Source organism: Eleutherodactylus coqui, chromosome 13 (genome assembly GCF_035609145.1).
Source record: "Eleutherodactylus coqui strain aEleCoq1 chromosome 13, aEleCoq1.hap1, whole genome shotgun sequence".
NCBI lineage: Eukaryota > Metazoa > Chordata > Amphibia > Anura > Eleutherodactylidae > Eleutherodactylus > Eleutherodactylus coqui.
In genome coordinates this window covers 185,639-212,579 of record NC_089849.1, presented here as the reverse complement: position 1 = coordinate 212,579, position 26,941 = coordinate 185,639, and the positions used below count along the sequence as shown (strand labels likewise).

The 26,941-nt window shown below is 49.0% G+C and overlaps 2 protein-coding genes across 2 annotated transcripts in view; one reads left to right on the top strand and one right to left on the bottom strand.

Annotated features, from left to right (window-relative positions):
• Window positions 1–26,941, bottom strand: part of LOC136588652 (CCN family member 5-like) — a 112,151-nt gene that overhangs the window by 6,248 nt on the left and 78,962 nt on the right. The window lies entirely within an intron of this gene.
• LOC136588651 (uncharacterized) lies at window positions 18,974–23,515 on the top strand. The gene is made up of 2 exons (XM_066588034.1): window positions 18,974–19,240; window positions 21,611–23,515. Exons 1-2 carry the CDS (start codon window positions 19,105–19,107, stop codon window positions 22,582–22,584), a joined length of 1,110 nt encoding a protein of 369 aa, XP_066444131.1. The 5' UTR covers window positions 18,974–19,104; the 3' UTR covers window positions 22,585–23,515.

Sequence of the window (26,941 nt, the reverse complement as noted above, 5' to 3'; positions counted from 1 at the left end):
TACCTGCACTCTGGGTAAACAAAGTTTTCTGGGGTACACCTGTACTCTTGGTACACCAATTTTTCAGGGGTTCACCTATACTCTTGGTACACCAATTTTTCTGGGAGTCGCCTATAGTCTTGGTACACAAATGTTTCAGGGGTTCGCCTATACTCTTGGTACACAAATGTTTCAGGGGTTCGCCTATACTCTTGGTACACAAATGTTTTAAGGGGGTCGCCTATACTCTGGGTACACAAATGTTTCAGGGGGTCGCCTATACTCTTGGTACAGAAATGTTTTAAGGGGGTCGCCTATAGTCTTGGAACAGAAATGTTTTTTTTAAGGGGGTCACCTATACTCGGTACAGAAATGCTTCAGGAGTTCGCCTATACTCTGGGTACACAAATGTTTCAGGAGTTCGCCTATACTCTGGGTACACAAATGCTTCAGGAGTTCGCCTATACTCTGGGTACACAAATGTTTCAGGGGGTCGCCAATACTCTTGGTACACAAATGTTTCAGAGGTTCACTTATACTCTTGGTACACAAATGTTTCAGGAGTTCGCCTATACTCTTGGTACACCAATGTTTCAAGGGGTCGCCTTTACTCTTGATACAGAAAGGTTTCAGGGGTTCACCTATACTCTGGGTACACAAAGGTTTCAGGGGTTTGCCTATACTCTGGGTACACAAATGTTTCAGGGGTTCACCTATACTCTGGGTACACAAAGGTTTCCCAGCGGGGTGTTGAGCTATCTGACACATACACAGAATGAATTGTCCTGCTTTGCACACTACAATTTCTTCACGGTTCATGCTGTCCTTGTAGCGATCAAAGGCACTGTAATGGATTTAATGAGACTTTCACAGGTTCACTGTATACCTGTGGTGGTATCTTTTGCGACACCTCCAGTTTTAAGGCAATCTTTTGTTTAAGAATGGGTTGTTGAATTGTGCTGATGGTTAGAAGTACTAGCATCCACTTTATGCCCACGTTTGTGGCTCCTGACAAATTTGTGACGAAGGTGACACGGGATTGGAATAATTGTAACCCAACAGTCCTTTCTAGGACTACTACTCCTCTCATTGTGTGCATCAGCGATTTGGCTGCCTGGGACCAGTAGTGCGCACAAGGCATTTGCAAGCCTCCTGGCTGTATAACAGGACAATTCATTGTACACTGCCTGTATTTGGATGTCCGCTGACGTATAATGCCCTGAGTGGTAAACAGACGGATTGGTTTAGGCCTGATAAACGCACGCATCCCTGGGGGTCAGCGCTGGTCGCCATGTATTATCTCTCGTGTTACCACGAGATACTGGATTGGAGCGTTCACAGGAAGCGTGACTGATTTTATGAGACACAGGGTCACTGTATACCTGTGGTGGCAACTTTTGCGACACCTCCTGCTTAAAAGAAATCTTTTATTTTAGAAAGGGTTGTTGAATTGTGCAGATGCTTAGATGTACCAGCATCTGAGTCCACTTTATGCCCACGTTTGTTGAGGGTGTGGGCAGAGGCCAAGGTCCTGGGTGGCCATGCTTGGCCACTCAAATTTCTTCCACAGGAGGGACGTATTTCTTCAACAAAGATTTATGAAAAACAATATGAATCCTCCATGACTCTGGTAATGCCAACTCAAAAGCCACCGGATTGATGACTCCGGTAACAGGGAAAGGTCCCACAAAATGTGAGGCTAATTTCATTGCAGGGACCTTTAATCTCAAATTCTTGGAGGAAAGATACACCAACTTACCAACTGAAAAAAGAATCCGAGATGGTGCGTCTGTTGGCACCACCCCTTAGCATGCCTCTCCTGGCTTGTTCTAAATTCCGTCGGACCTCACCCCAAACCTCCTCAAGCTTGGCAATTCTAGCATCAGCTGCGGGATTCTCGGAAACCGAAGAAACCCCCAAAGAACATCTGGGGTTATAACTCACATTACAGAAAAATGGCGAGGTACCGAACGCAATGATTATTACTGAGATACTGGATAAGTTCTTGGTTCATGCATTCCGTCTGCCCATTAGATTCTGGGTGAAAGGCCGTGGAGAATGACAACCCCACTCCCAAGTTCTTACAGAATGCACGCCAAAAGCGGGCCACAAATTGTACCCCCTGATCTGACACAAAATCATCGGGGATGCCATGCAACCGTACAACTTCCTTAATAAAAATGGATGCCAATGGTAACTTCTTCAATGGCACAAAATGAGTCATCTTAGAAAAACGGTCAACTACCACCCATATTACCGAATACCCTTGAGAGACGGGCAAATCGGTAATAAAATCCATGGATAAGTGCGACCATGGTCTAGATGGAACAGGCAGTGGCATAATGGGCCCCTCTCGGGACGTCTCCTGACACTCTTCCCATGAGCGCAGGTGGTACAGGCTTCCACAAAACTCCTGACATCCAGGGCCATCCGCGACCACCAGTACAAACGTTTGCATAATTCTAATGTACTACGGATTCCCGGGTGCCCTGCTAAGACCGATGTATGAACCTCCTTCAGCACCTGCAACCACCAGGTACTAGGTACAAAAAGCTCTCTCGGGAAGAGAAACTGGCGCCTCAGCCTGGGCTGCCAAAATCTGATTGGATACATCTGACGTCAAGGCCAACACTACTATCACAGGTGACAAGATCCCCTGAGAATGGGAATCTTCCAGCTCAGGGGCTCCAAAACTATGGGATAAGGCATCAGTTCTAACATTCTTAGAACCTAGAATGTATGTATGTTACCGTGCGGCGGTTGCTGCTCCTCCCAGGGCGGCGGGGTGCTGGGCCCCGCGGTCGGGGCGTGTCCCCCGGCTTGTGGTCTGGCTGCCGGGGGCGCGGGTGTCTGGCCGGCGGTGTGCTGGTGGCTCGCGGCACCGTGCGCGCGCACCGGTGAGTGCAGCTGCCATGCATGAGCTCCCTTTTTATGTGCGGTTGGGAGCTGGCTGCCTCCCTCTCTCCACCTCTGGGTGGAGGCTTTGGTTTAAAAGTCTGGCAGTGACTGCAATCATTGCCAGGTACTGGTTTCGTTCAGAGAGTTAGCTAGTCTGCATCTGTAGGTCTCCTGCCTCTGTCAGCTTGTCTGCTTTCTTGTTACTATCTGCCAGGTTTTTCCATCTGCCTCAGTATTATCAGAGTTGTTTCGTGTTGGTATTATCATTTGCCTTTCCTGTCGGTATTCTACCCATTCCACCCAGGTACGCCAGCGTCCCTTCCTCGGTCCCTAAATAGAGTAGGGACCACCGCCCAGTTGCCCGCCTGGGGTTAGCCAGGAGTGGAGGCAAGTAGGCAGGGACAGGGGTTGCGGTTAAGATCCAGGGCAACCCGGGCTGGCGTATCCAGGGTAGTATACCGTAATATAATAACTTGCCCAGCGGATTTTGTTTTTTGCTCTCCAATGGAGGCCATGAGTACCCTCGCAAGTCAGTTGCAGGGTTTAGTGGGCGTGATCCAAGACCTGTCCGGTCATATGGTGGCCCAGGAGAAGCGGGAGTTAGTGCATGTTTCTGCTGCCCCTTTTGTTTACTCTTCCCGATGTGTTTTCAGGGGAGAGGAGCAAGTTTTTTGTTTTCCAGCATGCATGTAGATTGTACTTTCGGATGCGGCCTTGCTCATCTGGCTCAGAGTCCCAGGAAGTTGGATTGATTATGTTCTTACTTCGGGGATCCCCCCAGACATGGGCCTACTCCTTACCCGAGAGTTTGGCTTGCCTGGAGTCAGTTGATTTGTTTTTTCGGGAACTTGGAGGTATTTTTGATGAGCCGGACCATGTGGGGTTGGCAGTCTCTAATCTCATGTCTCTACGTCAGGAGCAGCAGTGGGTAGAGGACTATTGCTCTAAATTTAGACAGTATGCAGGTGAAACCTCTTGGAACGATGGCACCCTTAAAGACGTGTTGTTGTGTGGGCTGTCTGACGCTGTCAAGGATCTACTCATTTCCCATTCCGCACCTGTGACACTCAATGATGCGATGGAATTGGCAGACAAAGCTGACAGGAGGCTGAGATCTAGAAAAGAGAAACGTCAGGCCTGCGAAGCTAGGGAATCCGACAGACCTGCTCCCACTTCTCCCATGCCAACTTCCGGTGCCGAGCCTATGAAAGTGGACCAGCTAAGTCCCGAGGAATGGCGATGGTTCCGGATGGCTCAGCATCTCTGTCTCCATTGTGGGAAAGCCAGACATTGGGTAGCGACCTGTCCTCAGAAGCAGATGCAACATCAGCCTGAACCGACGGAAGAACTTCAGATCCTAGGCAACTGTCGGGGGGTCACCTAGGATCATAGGTACTACCTAAGTTGTTGGTGCCTTGTCAGATTGGCTTCCGGAATTTCACTCGGTCAGGTCAAGGCTTTATTGATTTGGGTGCTGCCGCCAATTTGATTAATTTAAATATTGTCAGACCTCTGATGACTGAATTCTCAGCATTAAAGATTGCCATACGCTTCACTAGTATTGATTCTACCCCTCTGTCTGCGGGTGTTGTACAAAGAAGGACTCCTATTTTACAGTTCACTGTGGGTGTTCTCCATTCAGAGAATCTGTTGTTCCTAGTAATGGAAAGGAGGTCTGTTGATGTAGTGCTTGGTATGCCCTGGTTGGCACTGCACAATCCCTGATTTGATTGGTCCCCTCTGGAATTGACACATTGGGGGTTGTCCTGTCATAGTCACTTAGCTACTATACCTGTGTGTTCAGCAGTTGCCGTACTTATCCCAGAGTATTTGTCTGATTTTCAAGAACCTGTCTGAGACTTTGCCCCCCCCCCCCGTAGGGAGTGGGACTGTGGCATTGATTTGATCCCCGACAGTCCTATCCCTAAGGGAGCTATTTTCAATTTGTCGGAGCATGAGCACAAAGCCCTTAAGTCCTATATCTCAGAGTCTCTGGCCAAACAACATATCAGGCCGCCCAGGTCCCCTGCCGGGGCAGGTCTTTCTTTGTAGAAAAGAAGGATGGGACGTTGAGGCCTTGTGTGGATTATCGGGCTTTGAATAAAATTACCATGAAGAACCAGTGCTCCTTGCCCCTGATTCCTGACTTATTGAATCAGGTAATAAGCGCCCACTGGTTTTCCAAATTGGACTTAAGAGGGGCTTAAATTTAATTTGCATCCGAGAGGGAGATGAGTGGGAGACCGCGTTCAACACCCCATTAGGACATTTTGAATGTCTGGTCATGCCTTTCGGACTTTGTAATGCCCCCGCTGTGTTTAAGGGATTTATGAAGGCGGTCTTCCACAACTTCCTGGGGGTATTCTTGGTCATATATCTCGATAACATTCTGGTGTACTCCCCAGACTGGGATTCTCATGTGCGGCACCTGAGGCTGGTTCTGACCCGTTTGCGTGAGTACCAACTTTTTGTCAAGTTGGAGAAATGCAATTTTGGCACTAAACAAGTGTCTTTCCTGGGTTATGTGATTTCACCCACGGAGATTCAGATGGAGTCTGATAAAGTGGCAGCAATCTCCCAATGGGTCAGACCAGATAACCTGAAAACTCTCCAGCGGTTTTTAGGTTTCGTGGATTTTTACCGTAAATTCAGCCCCTGACCGATCTTACCAAGGGGGCTAACTTGGTAAGATGGTCGCCAGAGGCCCTAGAGGCATTTAGTTGTCTCAAGAGGGCGTTTACTGCTGCCCCGGTACTAGTACAGCCTGACGCATGGCGACCGTTCTTCATTGAGGTCGTAACGTAACTATGACGTGGGTAATCATGAGTTGTTGGCGATTAAGTGGTCTCTAGAAGAGTAGTGTCACCATCTTGAGGGGGAAAGGCATCCCATTACTGTATATACTGATCATAAAACTTGGTATATCTCGCCAATGCTAAGAGACTCACAGCTCGTTAGGCCAGGTGGGCGTTGTTTTTCGCCAGGTTTAACCTCATCATTACGTATATTCCAGGGGAGAAGAACGTGAAGGCTGACGCCCTCTCACGGAGTTTCGGTTTTCCGGAAAGTGAGACAGTGGCTCCCGAGAATATCTTGGCACCTGGGGTGGTGGTGGCAGCTGTAGAATCTGATCTCGTTCCTCGTCTATGGAGTTGTCAGCAGGATGCTCCCTCGGGGGTGCCGGAGGGCAGATGGTTTGTGCCAGAGACCTTGCGTTTCAGGGTCATTGAAGAGTCTCACTCATCTGTTCTCACTGGTCATCCGGGGGTTCAGGGGACTCTGGATCTTTGTTCTAGATAATACTGGTGGCCAGGCATGTCTCAGGAGATCCGCGACTTTGTTAAGGGATGCTCTGTCTGTGCACGCAGTAAAAGTCGGCGTCGGCGTCCGGAGGGGCCCCTGAGACCGTTACTGGTGCCGTCTCGTCTGTGGTCGCATTTATCGGTAGATTTGATCACCGATATGCCTGAGTCTCAGAAATTCATTACGATCCTGGTTGTTGTGGACCGCTTCTCAAAAATGGCACATTTTGTGGCGATAAAGAAGCTACCTTCTGCTGTAAAGTTTGCGAAGATTTTTGTAAAAGAAATCATTCGTCTACATGGGGTTCCCAAGAACATCCTATCTGATCGTGGGGTTCAGTTTGTTGCGCAATTCTGGTGAGCCTTCTGTAGGAACCGGGGAACGTCGCTTTCCTTCTCGTCAGCATTCCACCCACAAACTAATGGTCAGACGGAGCGGAAGAACCAGGATTTAGTGCAATATTTACGGTTGTTTGCTAGTGAAAAGGCTCATCAGTGGGCAGAATTCCTGCCGTTGGCAGAGTTTGCGCTAAACAACCGTACTTGTTCATCCACTGAGGTGTCTCCATTCCGTTGCGTATATGGTCAGCATCCTCGCTTCCTTACAGCTATTTCTACTCTGTCTGCCTGTCCTGCAGCTGATGTCGCCACAGATGCGCTGCAGAGAGTATGGAAAGAAGTACAGAAGAATCTGAAAGCAACGGGGGCTCATATGCAGTTGCGTAGTGGGAGGAGTCTGTCAGTATCTGAACCATACAGGGTGGTACAGAAAGTATATTTGTCTTCTAGAAATCTCAAATTGAAGGTTCCGTCGTTGAAACTAGCACCACGTTACGTGGGTCCCTTTGTCGTCACACGGGTAGTAAATCCTCTCGCTTATGAACTTGATTTGCCAGCTACATGGAGGGTTCATAGGGTCTTTCACAAGTCATTATTGAAACCTTTTGTCCCTTCGGTCCCTCAGTATTATCAGAGTTGTTTTGTGTTGGTATTATCATCTGCCTTTCCTGTCGGTATTATACCCATTCCACCCAGGTACACCAGCGTCCCTTCCTCGGTCCCTAGATAGAGTAGGGACCACCGCCCAGTTGCCCGTCTGGGGTTAGCCAGGAGTGGAGGCAAGTAGACAGGGACAGGGGTTGCGGGTAAGATCCAGGGCAACCCGGGCTGGCGTATCCAGGGTAGTATACCGTAACAATGTAACTAAAAAATTAAAACGTGAAAGGAACAAAGCCCACCAGGCCTGCCGCGCATTTAGAGATTTGGCAGACTTTAAATATATCAAATGTTTATGATCAGTAAATACTGTAACTTGATGCTTAGCCCGCTCCAGAAAATGTCTCCACTCCTCAAATGCCCATTTGATAGCCAATAATTCTCTATTGCCAACATCATAGTTTCTCTCTGCAGGACCGAACTTCTTGGAAAAGAAAGCATATGGTTGCAACTTGGCCAGGGAGGCGGAACCCTGTGACAAAACAGCCCCCACACCATGTTTGGGCGCATCTACCTCCACCACAAAGGGCAAGTTAAGATCGGGTTGTACCAGTATAGGAGCTGATGAGAATGCCTTCTTCAAACTTAAAATAGCTTCTATCGCCTCAGGTGACCAGTTAACCAAAGCAGCGCCCTTCTTGGTTAGATTAGTCAATGGCTTGGCGACTACAGAAAAGTTCCTGATAAACTTACAATAAAAATTTGCAAAACCAAGAAAGCGCTGAAGTGCCTTAAAGGGGTTGTCTCGCGGCAGCAAGTGGGGTTATACACTTCTGTATGGCCATATTAATGCACTTTGTAATGTACATCGTGCATTAATTATGAGCCATACAGAAGTTATTCACTTACCTGCTCCGTTGCTGGCGTCCCCGTCTCCATGGCTCCGTCTAATTTCGCTGTCTTCTGGCGTTTTTAGACGCGCTTGCGCTGTGCGGTCTTCTGCCTGGTGAATGGGGCCACGCGCGCCGGAGAGCTGGTCTGCGCGTCGTCATCGAAGCTCCGCCTCCGTCACGTGGTGCCGATCAGCCAATGAGGTGGCTGTATCGGCAGTGGAACGCGGAAGACAGAAGAAGAAACTCCAGAGTGCACCATGGGAAGACCCGCGGTGCACCGTGGGAGAAGACCAGCGGCGCCATCTTTAAAAGAAGAAATGAAGAAGCTGCAGAACGCTGATGCAGGTAAGCGCAATGTGCTTTTTAAAAACTAACAAATGCTTTCTTTTTCACAGGGCATAATGCAGGGGTCCATTTAAAAAAAAAAAAATTCGCTTTCGCCGCAAGACAACCCCTTTAAGACTGGAGGGTTGGCACCATTCGGTTATGGCACGAACCTTATCAGAATCCATCTGTATGGCGGAAGGAGTTATCACATAGCCCAAAAATAACTCATTCTGCACCCTGAACTGACATTTCTCCAATTTGGCAAACAATTTATTGTCTCGTAGGTGCGAAAGCACAACATGTAAATGACTCACATGAGATTCCCAATCAGGAGAGAAAATTAATATGTCATCCAAATAAACCACCATAGCATTCATGAAGCCCTGAAAAACAGCCGAAGCATTGTATAATCCAAATGGCATTACTAAACATTCAAAATGTCCGAACGCGGTATCGAGCTTGGAGAGCCAACAAGCTCCCCACAACCTGATTGAGTAAATCGGGGATCAATGGCAGTGAGTATTGATTTTTTACAGTAATCATGTTTAATGCTCAATAATCAATGCAAGGCCGGAGACAGCCATCCTTCTCCACGAAGAACAGACTGGCCCCAGCAGGGGACTCAGAATGACGTATATGGCCCTTATCCAAGCTCTCGGTTACATACTCCTTCATAGCCACACGTTCTGGCACCGTAACATTGTAAATACCCCACTTAGCTTCCGAAACCTGTTTGGAAAATACATCTGCAAATTCTTCTAAATACTTAGGCAGGCCGGCCACCTCACAACCAGAGGAATGCAACTGGACAGTTGTCAAATGGTCCTTACATCCCATACCCCACTGTATCAACTCGGACGCGGCCCAGTCCATATTGGGGTTATGTAGTTGCAACCACGGTAACCCCAGCACTACATCAACCGATAGGCCTTCTATCACCAAAAATGTACAGACCTCTGAATGTAAAGCTCCCACCGAGAACCTGAGTTCCGGTGTAAACTTCTTTATCAACTCTGCCGCCAGCAGGGTGGCATCAATTCCAGAGACCTGTAAATTGGGATTTAAATCTCGTAACTCGGAAGCTATAGACTTAACAAACTCGAAATTCACAAAATTAACTACCACCCCCGAATCGAAAAAAGCGCAACCAGAAATAAGGCAGGAACCCAACAGATCGGAACAAGGGAGAAGCAACTTGGAAAAATCCAGAAGTACCTGAGCTCCAAGTCGATCCTTCCGAAGATTGCCTAGGAGCGGAAGTTTTCCTGCTGCCGTCTTAAGTCACAGGTGGCGACAAGATGTCCATGGTCCCCGCAGTAGAAGCACAACCTGCTTCTTTGTCGGAAGGCCCGGCGCTCCGGTGCTGCCATGTATCCCAGATCCATCTTCTCAACCTGGTTGCCAGAAGAACTGGGGAGCTGCTCTTTACAGGCCGCGGTGAGGTTCTCTGGTCTGGTGACCCTTCTAGCCCTCAGGCGCCGGTCAGCCCGTACAGCTAACGTCATTGCCGTCTCTAACGTCTTAGGCTCCGGGTGACCCAACAGCAAGTCTTTTACTGACCCAGAGTGTCCGATCAAAAAGAGGTCCTTTAAGGCCCGATCGTTCCACCCTGAGTCTACACAAAACTGTCGGAATTGTGGACAAAACTCCTTGGCCGTCCTCTTACCCTGCCTCAGGCTCAATAATTTAGAAACCACATAACCTGCACGATCAGGCTCATCGTATATCTGACCTAAGGTGGAGAAAAAGGCATCCACCGACTGACGAGAAGGGGAGTCTGATGGTAATGAAAAAAGCCCAATTCTGTGGGTCCCCTCTTAGTCTGGAAATCACAATTCCAGCCCTCTGATGTTCTGACCCAGAGGAATGTGGGCGCAAACTAAAATATAGTTTACAACCCTCACGGAACGCAAAAAATGCCTTACGGTCACCGGAAAAAAAGTCAGGTAAAGTCGCCTTAGGTTCACAAATAGGTATGGGCCCTCGTGATACCATTGCTGAAGACCCCGCCACCATCTGTTCCTGGTGCAAGAGACTAGCTGACAAGTCCTGTACCACCTCAGTAAAATTCTGGACCTGATTTATGACTGCTGTAACAGCCTCCATAATGCGCAGATACTCAGGGTTCACCTTCAGCCCTGAATCTTTGTATGACCAGTGTTTCTGTCAGGGATGGTTAGGAACGGAAGACTGGAAGTCCCTAACAACCAACCCTCTCCCCTGTCCCTACCTACTTGCCCCCCTAGGCTAAACCCCAGGGCGACAACTGGGCGGCGGTCGCTACTCTGCACTGATGGGGACCCACGGACAAGGACAGGAGAGACCAACTAACAGAGAGACGATGCACCAATAACAGTGGACTAGAGCGCCTAGTAACCAACAAAGAACAAGCAAGAAACAGACTAAATCCAAGTCAGAGCAAACCGGGTCAGCAGACTGGGAGAGAAACCTGAGCAGGAGTTAACTGGAGAACAAGCAAACACTGGCATGGACTGACAGTGTCTGTGGAGCTAAATACCAAAAGCCACGCCTAGGTCGGGTCGGGACTTGGTGACATGCTGGCCGGTAATGCATATAAACCGACCCTCCTTCGGCCATGCCCAGCAGTGCCGCAGACCCCTTGCCTGAATCTAGACCAGACGCCAACCAGAACAGGTAACCCCCGGGCAACACCACAACGGCCCCCGATGGCCCCTGGCACGCCAACGCGCCTGCGCCACGCACTCCCTCCGTTGACTGCAATTCTCCTCCTAACAAATGCGTTGCTGTATTGTGGAGATGTGTAGAAGTACTGGCATTTGAGTCGCCTTTATGCCCTCGTTTGTTGAGGGTGTGGACAGAGGCCAAGGTCCCGGGCGGGGTGCAACTCTGCCATTTTTGGCCAGTCAAATTTCTTCATGGTTCATGCTGTCCTTGGAGCGATTAAAGGAACCATAACTGATTTAATGAGACTTTCACAGGATCACTGTATACCTCTGGTGGCAACTTTTGTGACACCTCCTGCTTAAAAGAAATCTTTTATTCTAGAAAGGGTTGTTGAATTGTGCAGATGCTTAGATGTACCAGCCTCCGAGTCTGCTTTATGCCCACGTTTGTTAAGGGTGTGGGCAGAGGCCAAGGTCCTGGGTGGGGTGCAACTCTGCCATGTTTGGCCACTCAAATTTCTTCATGGTTCATGTTGTCCTTACAGCGATCAAAGGAACCGTAACTGATTTAATGAGACTTTCACAGGGTCACTGTTTACCTGTGGTGGCTACTTTGGCGACACCTCCTGCTTCAGACCAATCTTTGGTTTAAGAATGCGTTGCTGTATTGTGGAGATGTGTAGAAGTACTGGCATCTGAGTCCCCTTTATGCCCACGTTTGTGGCTCCTCACAATTTTGTGATGGAGGTGGCACGGGATTGGAATTATGACCGTACGTTAATTTATCATCTATTTTCATCAGCATTGTGGGCTATTGCCCACAATTTCAAAGAGGATCGCTGCCAGGCCCTGCCGACCCTCTGCAGTGTGTGTCTCCTGTTTCTCCTCATCCAATACGCACTTATAGACATGACGGTGGTGTGTCTAGCAAGCGAGTGCGTGGCATGAGGACAGCTGAAGGCTGCGCAGAAAAAAATTTGAGTATGCTGTGGGCGCAGGCTCGTGCCTGCGTCCTTGGGGGGATTGGACAACAATGCCAGCATGTAACACAGGAAAAGAGGCAGTGGTGTCACCCGCAGGCGGTGATTGGCCTTGGTTGCACCTAGTGTGGTGCTTAGCTAAGATGTGTGCCTTGCTGATTATGGTCTGTCCCAAGTGAATTGTTAGGGGGTGACCACAAGGCTCTTGCCCACAATTTGGCTTAATAGTGCAACCTGGGAGCCTCAGATGCATCCATGCATGCTGCCCCCGCTGTTCTTTATCCGTTTCTGTGGTGTTTCCATCACTTTATGTTTTCAGGTGATTCACACAACCTCCCCTATGCAGAGCATAGATCACCTTGAAAAATGCTTGAGTTTCCCATTGATTTTAATGGGGTTTGTTACTTGAAACGAGATCTCGAGCATTACGAAAAGTTCGACTCGAGTAACGAGCACCCGAGCATTTTGGTGCTCGCTCATCTCTAGTTATTTTCCCCATTTTTCATATTGAAAAGTTCATTACTGTTTGCAACGTTTATAATGTTCAAGTAATGTGCAGGAAGAGAAGTAAAGGAGAGTTTATGGTTTATATCTCAGTTGCTCATGCTCTCAATCAATTTATTTAAAGTCTTTTTTTATTGTCATGCATATATGTCTAGTTTAAATATAATTAATGCTAATTTAAAAATGCTAGTTTAGCTAATGCTACCGTATACATGGAACGTGTGTATGGTGAGAGTGATATATGTGTATGACTGGAGGTTTTTTGTGTACCCTTAAGTCCCTTCTTAGTGTTTGCAGCCTGTTCTAGCCTGTCTCAGGGGGCGGGGCCTTCCGTTCACCTCTTCACAATCATGGACAGCGGTATTGACATAAGCTACTGTAGAGGGTTAATTTAGTTGCTAGGCTATCAAAATACGAATAAATGGTAAGAAATACAAAATGTGTTTTGGTTAGGGAAACAGGTGCCTGAAGACTTCAAGGTCTCTCACTGTGTTATCTAATGAACAAGAACAAACTGTATTGTCTCAAAACTCCTTCTTTTGCTTTCTCATTAAAAAGAAATGTATCCTTGCAGTTATTTGCTGACCACAAGCCCCTCCTGTCTAGGCAGTGGTCTATGGTCTATTTAATTTGATGTTTTTGCTTCAATAAACCAGAAGCCATTTTGATAGCACTATGCTTGGTCAGTGTGACATCTCCGAGCTCGTTAATTGCTTATACTAATTTGGACCCAGGCGACATCAGCACTTTGGTCTCCTTTGCAAGGCCACCCCTTACACTACTGACTGCTCCGCTGATATTTTTGCTCTTTTTCCTGCCAGTCACCCTTTCATATTTTTGTGTTTGGTAACAGTGCGTTTCCTTCTATAAAAAGACAGTGATGTTCATTCCACTGATCTTTCTCTCTAGTCTTTGGAGCAAAGTGCCATATAGGAAGCTCCATGGCAATACTAGTGCCTTTGAATTCTGTTCAGCCTAGTAGATTTTCACAAATATACTTGCAAGTCAGTTCTTTACACGCTGTCATAAATAAAGAGCCACACATAGAAATGACACTTTGTTTAGTCGGAGTAGACTGGGGGTGGGTACATCCTTATATATAGGTGAGCAGGGGTGGGAGTTGTGTCTACAGGTTTCGCCTTGCACACTCCACAACTGTGCAGAGTGTTCTTAAAGGGGATGGAAGTAATACCCTCAAGATGGCCCGACTACTATTTTTTACACTCTGTTTTGGAGCGCCAGGGTCGGCTTGTTCCTAAGTAGGGGAGAATCTTTAGTGGCCCAGTACATCATCCTGGCCCCCTCCATAAATGTCATACATGTTTGTCTTATGTTTATGAACTGTGCAAACCTGTCTTATCATTTCTAGTATGTGTATTGCACAGCTGCGGCGCTTGAGAGGTTAACGTTAATAATATCCAAAGTCTGCATGTAAAAGTATCAGTTTGTCATGTCATGTGGTATGAAAGGTATAAATGTGAGTGAATTCGAGTGGGAAAGGGTTCTTAGTAGTGGGTCTTCCATCTTGCCTGCCACCTGAGTTCCACCTAACACAGAGCCATATGAAGGCACCTTCAGCCTTCTTGTGGTGAAGATGGAAGCAGAGGAGAGATTTCCCATGCTGTTTGTGTTCTAGATGTGCGTGGAGTGAGCCCCGAAGCAGGAGAGAGCTATGAGTAACTTAACTACTTCTTCTCAAGGCCAGTGCAGAGGTACTAAGTCTCTGATTTTCCTACACGGCCATCCAGAGCCAGGATCAACGCGTAGAGGAACACCCTTTAATTGTCACACTCACGTGTCCTGAAGTCGGGGGGGGGGGGGAGAGTACTGCAAGAAAATAGTCTCCACTCACACACGTGCGTCTTTGAGCCTATGAGAGCTGTGTGGAGGTATGACGTTGTGAAGTCATTTACTTGCACTGCAAAGTCTTTAACTGAACTGCCTTGCATAATCTGTTTAAGTTCAAGTAAAGTTTATTGCCAGGCTCTAACCATTCCTAGAGACCCATGGTACTCAAGGACTGTCTGTGACTGCATTTATTCACCACCGAGGGACATACCGGTGTGTAGGAACGGTGGTGTCACCCGTGACAACTACAACCCCTGTTATCCTGTGTGTTGGGCATCTCCCTATACTAGGGGTGTCCAGGTGGCCTGCAGTGATACTCTGGTTTTGACTGTGTGTTATCCCTCCGGGAAAGGAGTCTGTTAAGTGCCACTGTGACAAGCCGACACTTTACCCTCCTAGCTCCCCACGTGTCTGAGGGGGTCTCCCTATAGGATGCTGCAGCACCATTATTTCTGAATCACATTATGAATTGGGCAAAATAACAGGATGTGGAGTCTATAAAGGTAGGTCATAAGTGGGGAGGGTGTTGTAAGAGTGAGGAGCCACTGATCAACAAATGCTGTAGACACAAGTCTGGAAGAAGTCTTCAGGGTGGTCTGGAGCAAATGGAAAAAATAGCAAAAGTTAACTCCAGTCAGAGGAAACAAAAATACAGCACCTCTGCAGTTCTTTATTCTTTATTCCACAATTAAAAATAGTACAGTAAATAGTCTAAATGACAGTGTGGACATCTACATGTGTTGAGTCGCCATGGCTCTTGTTCACACCTTGTCAGTGATTCCAAACCATGTTGCCCTAGTGTGCTGTGAGAACGCATAGGGGCTCCAGCTCCCAGGCTGGGAATCATTCAGCTTTTGCTAAAAAAAAAAATTCTTTTGATTTAACCCCCTCCCCACCAGACTTCATCGCAAAACTAGCATGGGAGGGGGATCACGGCCGCACTGACAGTACACCATCCTAGTACCTTGAAGTTCAAAGTGCCACTTATGTGACCAGCACAGCACTGCTGACGGCAGTGTGTGCGCCCAGATCCCACCACACCTGACTTCTCTTCCTTGCTTCCGTGGGAATAGAGGAAAAGGCAGGAGGAGACCTGGGGCACACACCGCTGGCTTTGCATGCCACAGCAGTGCTTACAACAAGTCCGACAGGGAATGGGTTAAAAAAAAAAATTATATATATTTGTGCAAAAATATGAAAAACTCTTGATACCTTGGTACAACGTCTTTAAATACTGACAGCCTACCTCTGTAGGAGAACCAAGTACCGCTACGAAGGCATGTTTAACAGAATCTGATTCTAGGCATGCGCATTTGGTTATTCAGCAATGTTTGTTAAAATGGGGGTACAGGCCATGGATGAGGAACGTTTGCAGCACCCTATACTCAGGAAGAGCTTCTTTCTGACCATCGAGGTAGAGTTGGCCGGAATCAAGAGGTAAGTCTGGTATTATTCTCTTCATACAGCAAAAGTTTCAAAGACATCAAAACCATTTGTTAACTATATCCCTTTACTCACCCAGAATGATAAATGTAAAAGGAACCTGTTACCTCGGAATACCATAAACTAACTGTTCCAGGAGGTGATGGGGAGTCAGGGGATGCCATTTTTATCCTCACCCACTTTCTGGTTCCCACAGTTTCTGCTGGTGAAGATCACGCTGAGTACGAAGGTATGACTGTCCTTTGAGTGACCTGTGCCCCCTCTACCATGGACTCAGAGTCATGTCTTCGTGCGCAGCGCAATTTTCACCAGTGAACACTGATCAGGTGAGTATAAAAATGCCATCCCTCAACTCCCTGTCACCTTCCGGAACAGCAAAATAACTTAGTATGTAGTTCTGCTCCGAGGTGAAAAGTTCCCTTTAAATAGATCCTGGATGGGGGAGTGAGATGTGTTCGACATGACTGAACTTTGGGGAATCTGCTGTCTTCCTGTGAATTTAGGACCCCCTCTTACCCCAATAAAGCCTGGCTGTCTGTACAGGACTTTTTTCTGTGTGACAGCACATGTTGCAATGTTTGTATTTATACATAAGCATTTACATCCAGTAATGCCTCCAAAGCATTTATCAACTTTATGAACTGTGACTCCCACACTCATGTGGTGTATGCAATTTCTTGCAAATTGCGCACCTTTTTATGTATATAGCAAGCTTGAAACCAGGATTGCAGAACACCCATGTCTGCTGGGTCCTGGCGACATACACCCCTGGGTGCTAAGGGAATTAAGCAATGTGATTAACACAACATAAGTTGTTTCTTATCATTAAGGACTCTACAGTGACGGGGTCTGTTCCACTGGATCAGCGCATAGCCATTACGGTGCCGATTTTCAAAAAGTAACCCCAGAAACTACAGGCTGGTAAGTCTGACTTCTATTGTAGGTGAAATGTTGGAAGAGTTTCTAAAGGCCCTTTTACACGGGATGATTATCGTTCTGGTTGTTCAGGCTCCTGCGCTCCCACGGTATTTTGAATGATAATAGTGTAAAAGCATGCTGAAACTGAATGACTGGACGAGAGTCAGTATGCTTAAAATCCTGTACGATGATCGTTCCATGTAAACAAGAGCCATTCAGTACTGAACAACCGCTGCTTACAGTGGACGAAGAGGGTCGGGGGAGAGAACAGGGAGAGGACACTCCTCCAGCCGCCCGTCTCCCTGCTGGCCATGTTGTGAGCGATACTTGCTCTTGTGTAACAGCACGGCGGTGAGTATACATGGGGATTAGTGTCAGGCAGCATTTACATCACAGCTTATCTCATGTAAAAGGGCCTTAAGAGATGCTATGCAGGAGGACCTCAAGGAATATAGCTGTATAACTCCGTATCAGTGGGTTTATGAGAGATTGCTCCAGTCACACCACCCTGATCAGCTTCATGTAAAAGGGCCTTAAGAGATGCTATGCAGGAGGACCTCAAGGAATATAGCTGTATAACTCCGTATCAGTGGGTTTATGAGAGATTGCTCCAGTCACACCACCCTGATCAGCTTCTACGAGGAGGTACAGTAAGTTCCAGACTGGACCAGGGAGTCACTGGATCTTGTGTATCTGGACTCTCCCAAAGGGTTTGATACTGTGCCACATTGAATGCCGCGAGCTAACTAAGGATGCGGCACATGACTGGGAACAGGTACAGCAGGGGTTAAGTAGAGCGAGCAAAAGGGGGGTGGAGTTTAGACAGGAAGAGAAAGGGTGGGGGGGAGCGGAAGGAGCTCAGTCGGGAGACAGGAAGAGACGGGAGAAGACTGGAGAAGAGACAGCAGCAGAAAGAAGATTGCAAAGGGCGAAAAGCGTTTCCAGAAGAGAGGAGAAGAAGTGCGGAAAAGGGAAGGAGTATCCAGCAGAAGAGGAGAAGCGGCGAAGAAATACCTGCAAGCGGCGTGGAAGAGGAGAAGGCAACCGCGTCCGGCGATCCTAGAAGTCCCAAGATCGGATGATGGAGGAGCTGCGAGCCCAGATTCGGGAGGCGATCCAGACGGACGGCGCGGAATGGCTGGAGGAGATCCTCGCAAGCTGCAGATCGGGGTCGGAGTCCGGAAGGCCAGTCGGGCCGGCAGCAGCGTTACCGGCGGCTGCCGAGGGAGCGGAACAGCTGGGGGATGCCGGGCGAGGCCGCCCGAAGAGAAGACGGAACCCCCCTGCGAGGCTCAGTCCGAGCCCCGCCGCCAAGAGGGTCGGCCGCAGGAGCGGCCGCAGCGGAGAGATGTTGCAGGGCGCGGGACGCGCCACGAGGGCGGAGGCGCGAAATTCGAATCGCGCGGCGGTTGGAGCGACCGCGGAGGAGCAGCGGGAACAGCCGGGCGGCAGTCCGCAAAACAGCAGAGGGGCACCGGCAGCATCAAGCAGGGGCTCCGGGTCCAGGAGCCAGCGCGCAGTCGGGCGCACGGCAGCAGGAGACACCGGCAGCATGGAGCAGCAAGGGAGGCACGTGCCACGTGCAGACGCATGGCGGGAAGGCAGGCAAGATGGCGGCAGAGCAAGGCAGCAGCGCCAGGTACCGGGGAGGAGGGGGGGAGGAGCGTCCTCAGAGGGCCAGGTGGCCAGGCACTTAAATCCATTACCCGGGAAGTATAACCCTGGGGGGGGGAGGGATAGGGGATACAGCCCGGCCACCAGCTCTACCGGCAGTGCAGCCACCAGGGCAGGGAGCGCTCAAGGAGTTAGGGAAAGTGGGGAGATTATAGGAGAAGCGGGGATCCCATTTGTTTCCCTTGTCCCGGAGGGTCCATCGGCCGGGTCTTATGCGAGTCACCCTATACATGAGCAACGACATAGCCGGTATGTAAATTACATCCCGCCCGCTGGCACCGGGTACATAGTCAGCACCCAGACCCGTGAGCATAGCGGTCGCGCGGCTCACAGATATCACCTTCCACAGCAGCAAGCGATAGCGCCCCCTAGCTCACAGAGACTTTGTTATGTCAACCCACGTTTCGTGGTGGCAACATCGTCAGGTGGGGGGGATTCCTCACAGGGCTACGCCAGTCGCGCAAGCGGCAACAGGCAAGGTTTGGGTGCCAAGCGTAGGCAACGCGAGAGAGCTAGGAGGGCAAGGTATCAGCAAAGGCGTGAGAATGAGCTTGCGAGAGTAGGAGCGCAAGCAAGCGAGAGCATAAGGAGGCCGAGCGGAGAGTCTCTGGGCAACGGATCCAGGAGTCCAGGTGTGCGGCACCACCAGGATACTTACCGCCATGCGGAACCTCCGCCAACACCTTCAACAAACAGGCACAACATACGCCACAGGAGGCGGGATACACCCCCGGGACGGCCAGAGCGGGGCCACCTTATGATAGCGGGAGGATATGCGACAAACGACGCTCCGCATGTGAGTTCGCGGCAGCCATCGAGCAGCAGAGGCAGGAGCCCTGGGAGAAGGACGGCAGGGACCTCGCCCTTGGCGATGCCGGAGGACGGTCGTGCCGGTGAGTCAGAATGTTTAAATGCTTGGAAAAATGTAATGGATCCCGCCAAGGTGGCGGAGAAAAACGATTTGGTTTTAGTATTAAAATCGGTTTTGAGTAAAATGGATAAAAAAGAGGTTTTATCGGTGTCCTGTGGATCCCCGGGGGGCGCGGGCCCACCCGTGGGGCAGGAGGGTGGCTTAACAGCCGGAGGTGAAGTGGACCCGATGGAAGGGTTGAGATACGCAGACTCGTTGTTCTGCGGGGTTGCCCCCTTGGGGGTCGGTGTGTCGGATGATCTTCTCGATAAGATCCGGAAAGGTGTTTATGTGGACATTTGGTCTCTGTTGTCTCCGGACCATGTGACGGTGGATAAAGAGAGGGTGTCGGATCGTGTGGATAAAAAATCGAAGGTCGCTAAGACTTTCTGTAATTGGGTTCAAGCGTTTACGGTTTTGGCGTACGTTACATGCCAACAGTACCCTAAGAAAGGTCCCGAGATGTTGGTCTATCTTAACACCATTTTCAGTGCATATAAGTTGCACGGAGGCACCGCGTGGTGGCGCTACGACGAGGACTTTCGTCGGCGCGTGTCGGGTACGGCCGTGAGTTGGGCGACAAAAGCGACCGATGTATGGTTGCAACTCATTTTAGCCCAACGCCCGCAAAAACCTACCTTTCAAGGGGGGGCCGCGGGGGGCGGGCAACAGCCCCCTGCGGCCTCTCCGCGGCAAAACGGGTCATGCTGGCTCTATAATGAGGGCCACTGTCGGTTTTTCGCGACGTGCAAGTTTAGGCACGAATGTTCGGTCTGCGGAGGACAACACTCCGCGGTGCGCTGCTTCAAAAAACAGAGACTGCCAGTCACCGGGGGCGGTGCCAGTGGAGCACCGAACCCCGGTGAAAAGCAAGTACCTCTTCCAGTGGCTCGACAGATACCACAGGAGGGAGGAAGCAAGAATCCTTAGGCAAGGTTTTACCGACGGTTTTTTAATCCCCTTTTCATTTCAACCTTCTTCCACCTTGTGCGCAAATTTAAAGTCGGCCCTGGATAATATAGTATTGGTAAGAGAAAAGGTCAACAAAGAGGTGTCGGCGGGCCGCATGGCGGGCCCCTTCGACGAACCACCGTTCGCGAACTTGCGGGTCTCACCGTTGGGGCTAGTCCCTAAGAAAGAGGCGGGCAAGTTCCGATTGATCCATCATCTATCCTTCCCAAAAGGGGAGTCGGTAAATGATGGCATTACAAAGGAACAAGCATCGGTGGTTTATGCGTCATTTGATCAGGCGGTCGCTTTGGTCAGAGCAGCGGGTAAGCGGGCACAGTTAGCGAAAGCCGACATTGAGTCGGCTTTTCGGCTACTTCCAATTCACCCTGAGTGTTTCCACTTGTTGGGTTGCAAGGTAGATAATCAGTTCTTTTATGATATGTGTCTGCCGATGGGCTGCTCGATTTCGTGCTATTACTTCGAGCTTTTCAGTTCATTCCTGGAATGGATGCTCAGGTTCGAAACGGGCATCACATCGGTGACGCACTACCTTGACGATTTTCTGTTTGTCGGTACGGAGGCATCGGGCACCTGCGAGTTTTTGTTACGCACATTTCGATCATTGATGCAGGAGGCGGGGGTCCCGTTGTCTGAGGAAAAGACCATGGGCCCGGTGACAAGGTTAACGTTCCTAGGAATCGAGATCGACACCGAGGAAATGGTTTTTAGATTACCGATCGAAAAAATTGCCCGCCTCCGGCAGACGGTTAACGATGTCGTACGGTGTAAAAAAGTTACGCTGCGCCAAATACAGGTCCTCTTGGGTTTATTGAACTTTGCGTGCAAAGTGATACCCATGGGTCGCGTTTTTTCACGGAGGCTGTCGCTAGCGACGGTGGGTGTAAAGGAGCCGCATCATTTTATTAGAGTCACGCCCGGGATTCGAGGGGATTTACACACATGGAAAATCTTCTTGGAAGCGTTCAATGGGCACGTGGTGTGCCCTAAGGAAGAGTGGTCGGGTACAGGTCTTAGCCTGTCCGCGGACGCTGCAGGGTCTACCGGATTTGGGGTTATTTTCCGGAACCACTGGTGCAGGGAACCATGGCCAGTATCCTGGATAACTAAGCGGTGGAATCAAAACATTACTTTATTGGAGTTTTTCCCGTTGGTGGTGGCTGTGGAACTATGGGGTGAGGAGTTACAAGATCACAAAGTGTGTTTTTGGTCTGATAATGCTGCGGTGGTGCACATTATTAATCGGCAGTCTTCATCTTCCCCACCGGTGTTGGCACTCGTGAGACATGTGGTCTTGAGATGTTTACAGCGTAATATATATTTACGGTCAAAGCATGTGCCGGGATATAAAAATGTGGCAGCTGACGCGCTCTCTCGTTCGCAGATGGAGCGGTTCAGAGAGCGGCACCCTCAGGCGGATGCGTTGGGAGTACGCTGCCCGCTTTTCTTGTGGGATCTGGCAGAACAGAGCTGCTGAAGCTTGTCGAGTCATCCGTGACAGTGGGAACCTGGAAAAACTATAATGCGGTGTGGAAAAAATGGTTGTGTTGTACGGATGGCAGGGTAGCTGGGGGCGAGAGGGCCCGGTCAGCTACCCTGGATATGTTAGCGTCCCTACGGGCGGGACGGGCGTCGGTGGATGCGGCGAAAAAGCATCTTGCGGGCGTCGCCTTTTTGCTAAAGTTGCACGGGTTCAGAGACGTGACAAAAGAGTTCGTTTTTCGCCAGATAGTGCGCGGGTGGAAGAAAGAAAAGGCCGGCTCGGATGCCCGCCGCCCGATTACTTACCGGTTGTTGTGCAAGTTATTGGACACTTTGGAGGTCACGTGCTCCAACGGGTACGAGGTTTTACTGTTTAGGACGGCGTTCTTGCTGGCATTTTTTGCGGCGCTCAGGATCGGCGAGTTAGTCCCGAAGAGCAAGTTTATGCCGGGAGGTCTTATGTTTGACGATGTGGTAACGGTAGACGACGGGATACGGGTCAGGATTAAAAAATCAAAAACCGACGTTTTCGGTAGAGGTGAGTGGGTGCCGATCTCGCGGCTAGGCGCCGTTTGGTGCCCAGTAGATACGGTAGCCAGTTACATGGCAACAAGGCCGGCGGGGGAGCAGTTTTTGGTTCACGCATCCGGCCTCCCCCTCACCAGGTTTCAGGTAACGGCGGGGTTAAAATCGGCTTTGAGGTCTGTGGGCCTCGATCCGAAGGAATTCGGAACCCACTCCTTCAGAATCGGTGCGGCCACGTCGGCAGATGCGGGTGGAATGAACGAAGACGGGGTAAAACGGCTTGGGAGATGGAAGTCCCAGGCATATAAGTCTTATGTGCGACCCGATCTGGCGGTGCGAGATTTAAGTTAGGGTCAAAAGGCCCCTCGTTTTTCTTTAAATGTGAGGCAGTGTCCTTCAAGTTGGTTGCCCTTGTTTTGTTTTTTCTTGTTTTTTATTTGCAGCAGCAGAACCGTGGAAGGTACACATAGTCGGGCATTCCTATATTCACTGGGCACAAAGGAGGGCAGCAGTACGCCCGTTGGGATCGGAGCTAGGCCTACCCGGAACATCCGTAACCTGGCACGGAGTCCGGGGGCTAAGATGGCCCGACATGTGGAAGCTTGTGGTGGACATAGCCAGAAGTACCCCCCGGAAAGTGGTGTTGGTGGTTCACGCCGGGGGGAATGATCTCGGGAAAGCAAAGACACGAGACCTGCTGGTCATCATGAAACAGGACTTACTGCGTTTTCGGGAATGTTTTAATGGATGCATCATCGTGTGGTCTGACATTGTCGCGAGGAGGCTCTGGAATGGAGCAAGGAGCCTGGAAGCGGTGGACAGAGCCAGGAGGCTGATCAACATGCGGATGTCGCAGTTTGTTCACTCTATCGGAGGGGTGGCGGTGCGCCATTGGGAGCTGGAAGAGAAGGAAAAGGGGGCATTGAGGAGGGACGGTGTTCACCTCAATGAGGTAGGGTTGGATACGTTCCTATCCGGCTTGCAGGATGGGGTCGAGAAAGCTTTAGCTCGGGTTGGTGGGGTGGGGACGGAATGAGCCGTAGTAACGCGGCACATCCCGTGTGGCCCGGATTTTTTGTCCATGCTGTGAGGAAGTAGAGGAGGGTTTGCAAGCCGAAGGAACGGGGCTTACAAACGTCCTCAGTGGACTGTTTATGGACTTTAAAGTTTTAGCATACGGACAGCATGGACGGTTTTTTCTATAAAGTTTTTCAATAAAGTTTTTTGATATTCGTTAATAAATAAAAGCTGTGGCCTACCCCACAATTGGCAGAAACAAGAAGTTGTAAGTATTGGTTATTTAGTAGATAAGTGAGCGGGTAAAGGATTGTGAGTGTTCCCAGTCTTGAATGCCGCGAGCTAACTAAGGATGCGGCACATGACTGGGAACAGGTACAGCAGGGGTTAAGTAGAGCGAGCAAAAGGGGGGTGGAGTTTAGACAGGAAGAGAAAGGGTGGGGGGGAGCGGAAGGAGCTCAGTCGGGAGACAGGAAGAGACGGGAGAAGACTGGAGAAGAGACACCCGCCCACCCGCCCTGGAGGGATAGGGGAGAGGTGGGATGGTTATGAAGGACTATCGTTGGAAGTTGTCACAGCTGTTTTTGGCCCGGATTTTTTGTCCATGCTGTGAGGAAGTAGAGGAGGGTTTGCAAGCCGAAGGAACGGGGCTTACAAACGTCCTCAGTGGACTGTTTATGGACTTTAAAGTTTTAGCATACGGACAGCATGGACGGTTTTTTCTATAAAGTTTTTCAATAAAGTTTTTTGATATTCGTTAATAAATAAAAGCTGTGGCCTACCCCACAATTGGCAGAAACAAGAAGTTGTAAGTATTGGTTATTTAGTAGATAAGTGAGCGGGTAAAGGATTGTGAGTGTTCCCAGTCTAAAGGGTTTGTATATAACATGAGATGTTTGGTCTGGGGAGAATGTGTGTAAGGGGGTAACTGGTCAGTGATAGAAAACAGAGGGGGTTATAAATGGGACATACTCTGATTGGGTCACTGATACTAGTGGGGCACAACAGGGGATGGTATTAGAGGGGTCACCGTTACTAGTCGGGTACCACAGGGGGCAGTACTGGAGAGGTTACTATTACTAGTGGTGTGCTACAGGAAGGCGTTTTAGGCCCTATTCTCTTTAATAGATTTATTAATGCTCTGGTAGAAGGATTGTGCAGCAAAATATCAAAGTTTGCAGATGATACAAAACTATGTAAGATATTAACACAAGAGGACAGAATGCGATTGCACGAGGAACTGGATGATTTGGGGCAGAGAAGTAGCAAATGAGGTTTAACACTGATAAATGTCAGATTCTGCACACAGGCAGGAAATGTCACTATTACACACTAAATGGGAAATCACTGGGGACACCGACATGGAGAAGGACTTGGGGGTTTTATAACTAAGGTTAACTGGAGCAACCAGTGTCTGGCAGCTGCTGCCAAGGGGGGTGTCAAAAGAGGTATATGGGCACATAACGAAAACATTGTTCTTCCTCTTTACAAGTCACAAATAAAATATTGTGGACAGTTTTGGGCAGCGGTACTCAAGGAGCACATATCTGGGGTCAGTACAGAGATCTCTCCCATCATCTATTATACCAAGGACTGTAGCAAGGGGGCGCTCTAATTGTAGTGGCCTAGAACATCATCCTGGTCCCCTCCATAAATGTCATACATGTTTGTCCTATGTAGATGCACTGTGCAAAGCTTGTCCTGTCATATCCAGTGTGTGTTGCACAGCTGTGGCGCTTCAGAGGTTAATAGTAATAAAATCATCTCATGCCTGTAGATGTATCAGTTTGTCTTGTCATGTGGTATGAGTGAGATTATAAATGTGAGTGTTTGAGAGTGGGAAGAGGAGTTCCATCTTGTCTACCTGAGAGAGCGCTAACACAGAGCCGCATGGAAGCACCTTCAGTTTCCATGTAGGTGAAGATGGAGGAAGAGGAGCGACATCCCGTAGCGTTTGGAGTGTGGATGTGAGAGGAGTGAGTCCCTACAACAGACACAGAGCGAACTAAGCAAGTTCAAAACAGGTACCCATTCACACCACAGGCTTTTCCTGTGCGGCAGTCCGTTGTTAGGATCACCGCACAGAGGTACATTATTGTGACACCCACTCATCTGCCGTGCGGGGTGTTTATTTGCTAAGCCTTCTTAGTAATTGTCTGCCAGAGTGTCTGTGGAGTGACCCCCTGCCCCCCTTCCTCCACCGGAGTGATTCCAATGCAGGACCGGTGACATACAGATAACGTAGACTGTAGGGCCGTATTCATCCTGTGTATCCTCCCTACCTCTGAAATATAGCCTGTTACCATTTAAAGTCAATTTACCTGGATTACCTGTTATACAAGTTATTATTCCAGTAAAAGTTATACCGTGCCCTAACCGTTCCTGGGTACTATATATAAGTCTCCGTGTTCATTTCTCCGCTGCATAGCATACTGGTGTACTGAAACGGTGGTGTCACGAGTGACTAGTACTGCTACTCGCCCCATTCCCTTTATTGGCATTCCCTGTCATAAGGGTGTCGAAGCTGGCCTGCAATCCTGCTCTGGCCTTGGCTGCGTGTCATCCCTCCAGGACCAGAGCCTGGTAAGTGCCACCATGACGAGACAGCACTTATCCCTCCCAGCTCTTCACGTTAGCCAGGTGCCAGGGTCACCCTTCTGGGGTGTTGCATAATAACTATGTATAATATATCAGCGGTCAATACAGAGATCTTTCCCATCATCTATTATACCCAGGACTGTAACAAGGGGGCGCTCTAATAACTATGTATAATATATCAGGGGTCAGTACAGAGATCTCTCCCATCATCTATTATACCCAGGACTGTAACAAGGGGGCGCTCTAATAACTATGTATAGATATATCAGGGGTCAGTACAGAGATCTCTCCCATCATCTATTATACCCAGGACTGTAACAAGGGGGCGCTCTAATAACTATGTATAATATATCAGGGGTCAGTACAGAGATCTCTCCCATCATCTATTATACCCAGGACTGTAACAAGGAGGCGCTCTAATAACTATATATAATATATCAGGGGTCAGTACAGAGATCTCTCCCATCATCTATTATACCCAGGACTGTAACAACTCTCGGCTGTTTTCAGCTCCTTCAGTCAATTGAATGCAGCACTGTATAGCACTTATGTAGTGCTATATGGGGCCATCTTCAGTCGCTGGAGTTCTCTGAAGGAAAAAAGTGCAGGTAGTCTTTAATTGCAGAGCTTAGGGATCTCCTTGTTTCCTGTGTATTCCTGGCTGAGTCGCAGCAGTATTGGTTTGGTGAGCTACTATTTCAAGTACATACATGTAACTTCAAGTAGAGATTACATCAACTATGGTTATTGGATATAGCGGTGCTAATCACTGCGATGAGACACTACCAGAGATGGCCAGTAGGGGGCTCCGTGGTAGTTGGGTTGAAAGTGTGCTTCTACTAATTAATTAAGTTGCACCTGAGGGAGTTTGGTAAAAACAGAGGTATGTCCCTCAGTTAGTTAGCTTGAGGCTCCTGGGTAGAACAGATCTGAAACCCAGACTGTGTGAGAGACTCTCCCTGCTCTGGTAATAGAATATTATGTTGCTGATGTGATGAGTTATGAAGTATCGGCATTAGACCTATCTTAGTGAAGGACAAAGTTTTTGTATAGTTAGCAGCCAGAAGGCCAGGACTTGTTTTTTGTGTACTGT

Coding starts and splice junctions, on each gene's coding strand:
- LOC136588651 (XM_066588034.1), top strand. CDS start 19,105: ATGATAGCGGGAGGATATGCGACAAACGACGCTCCGCATGTGAGTTCG. Junction 19,241..21,610: donor GCCGGAGGACGGTCGTGCCG/GTGAGTCAGAAT, acceptor TCTCGTTCGCAG/ATGGAGCGGTTCAGAGAGCG.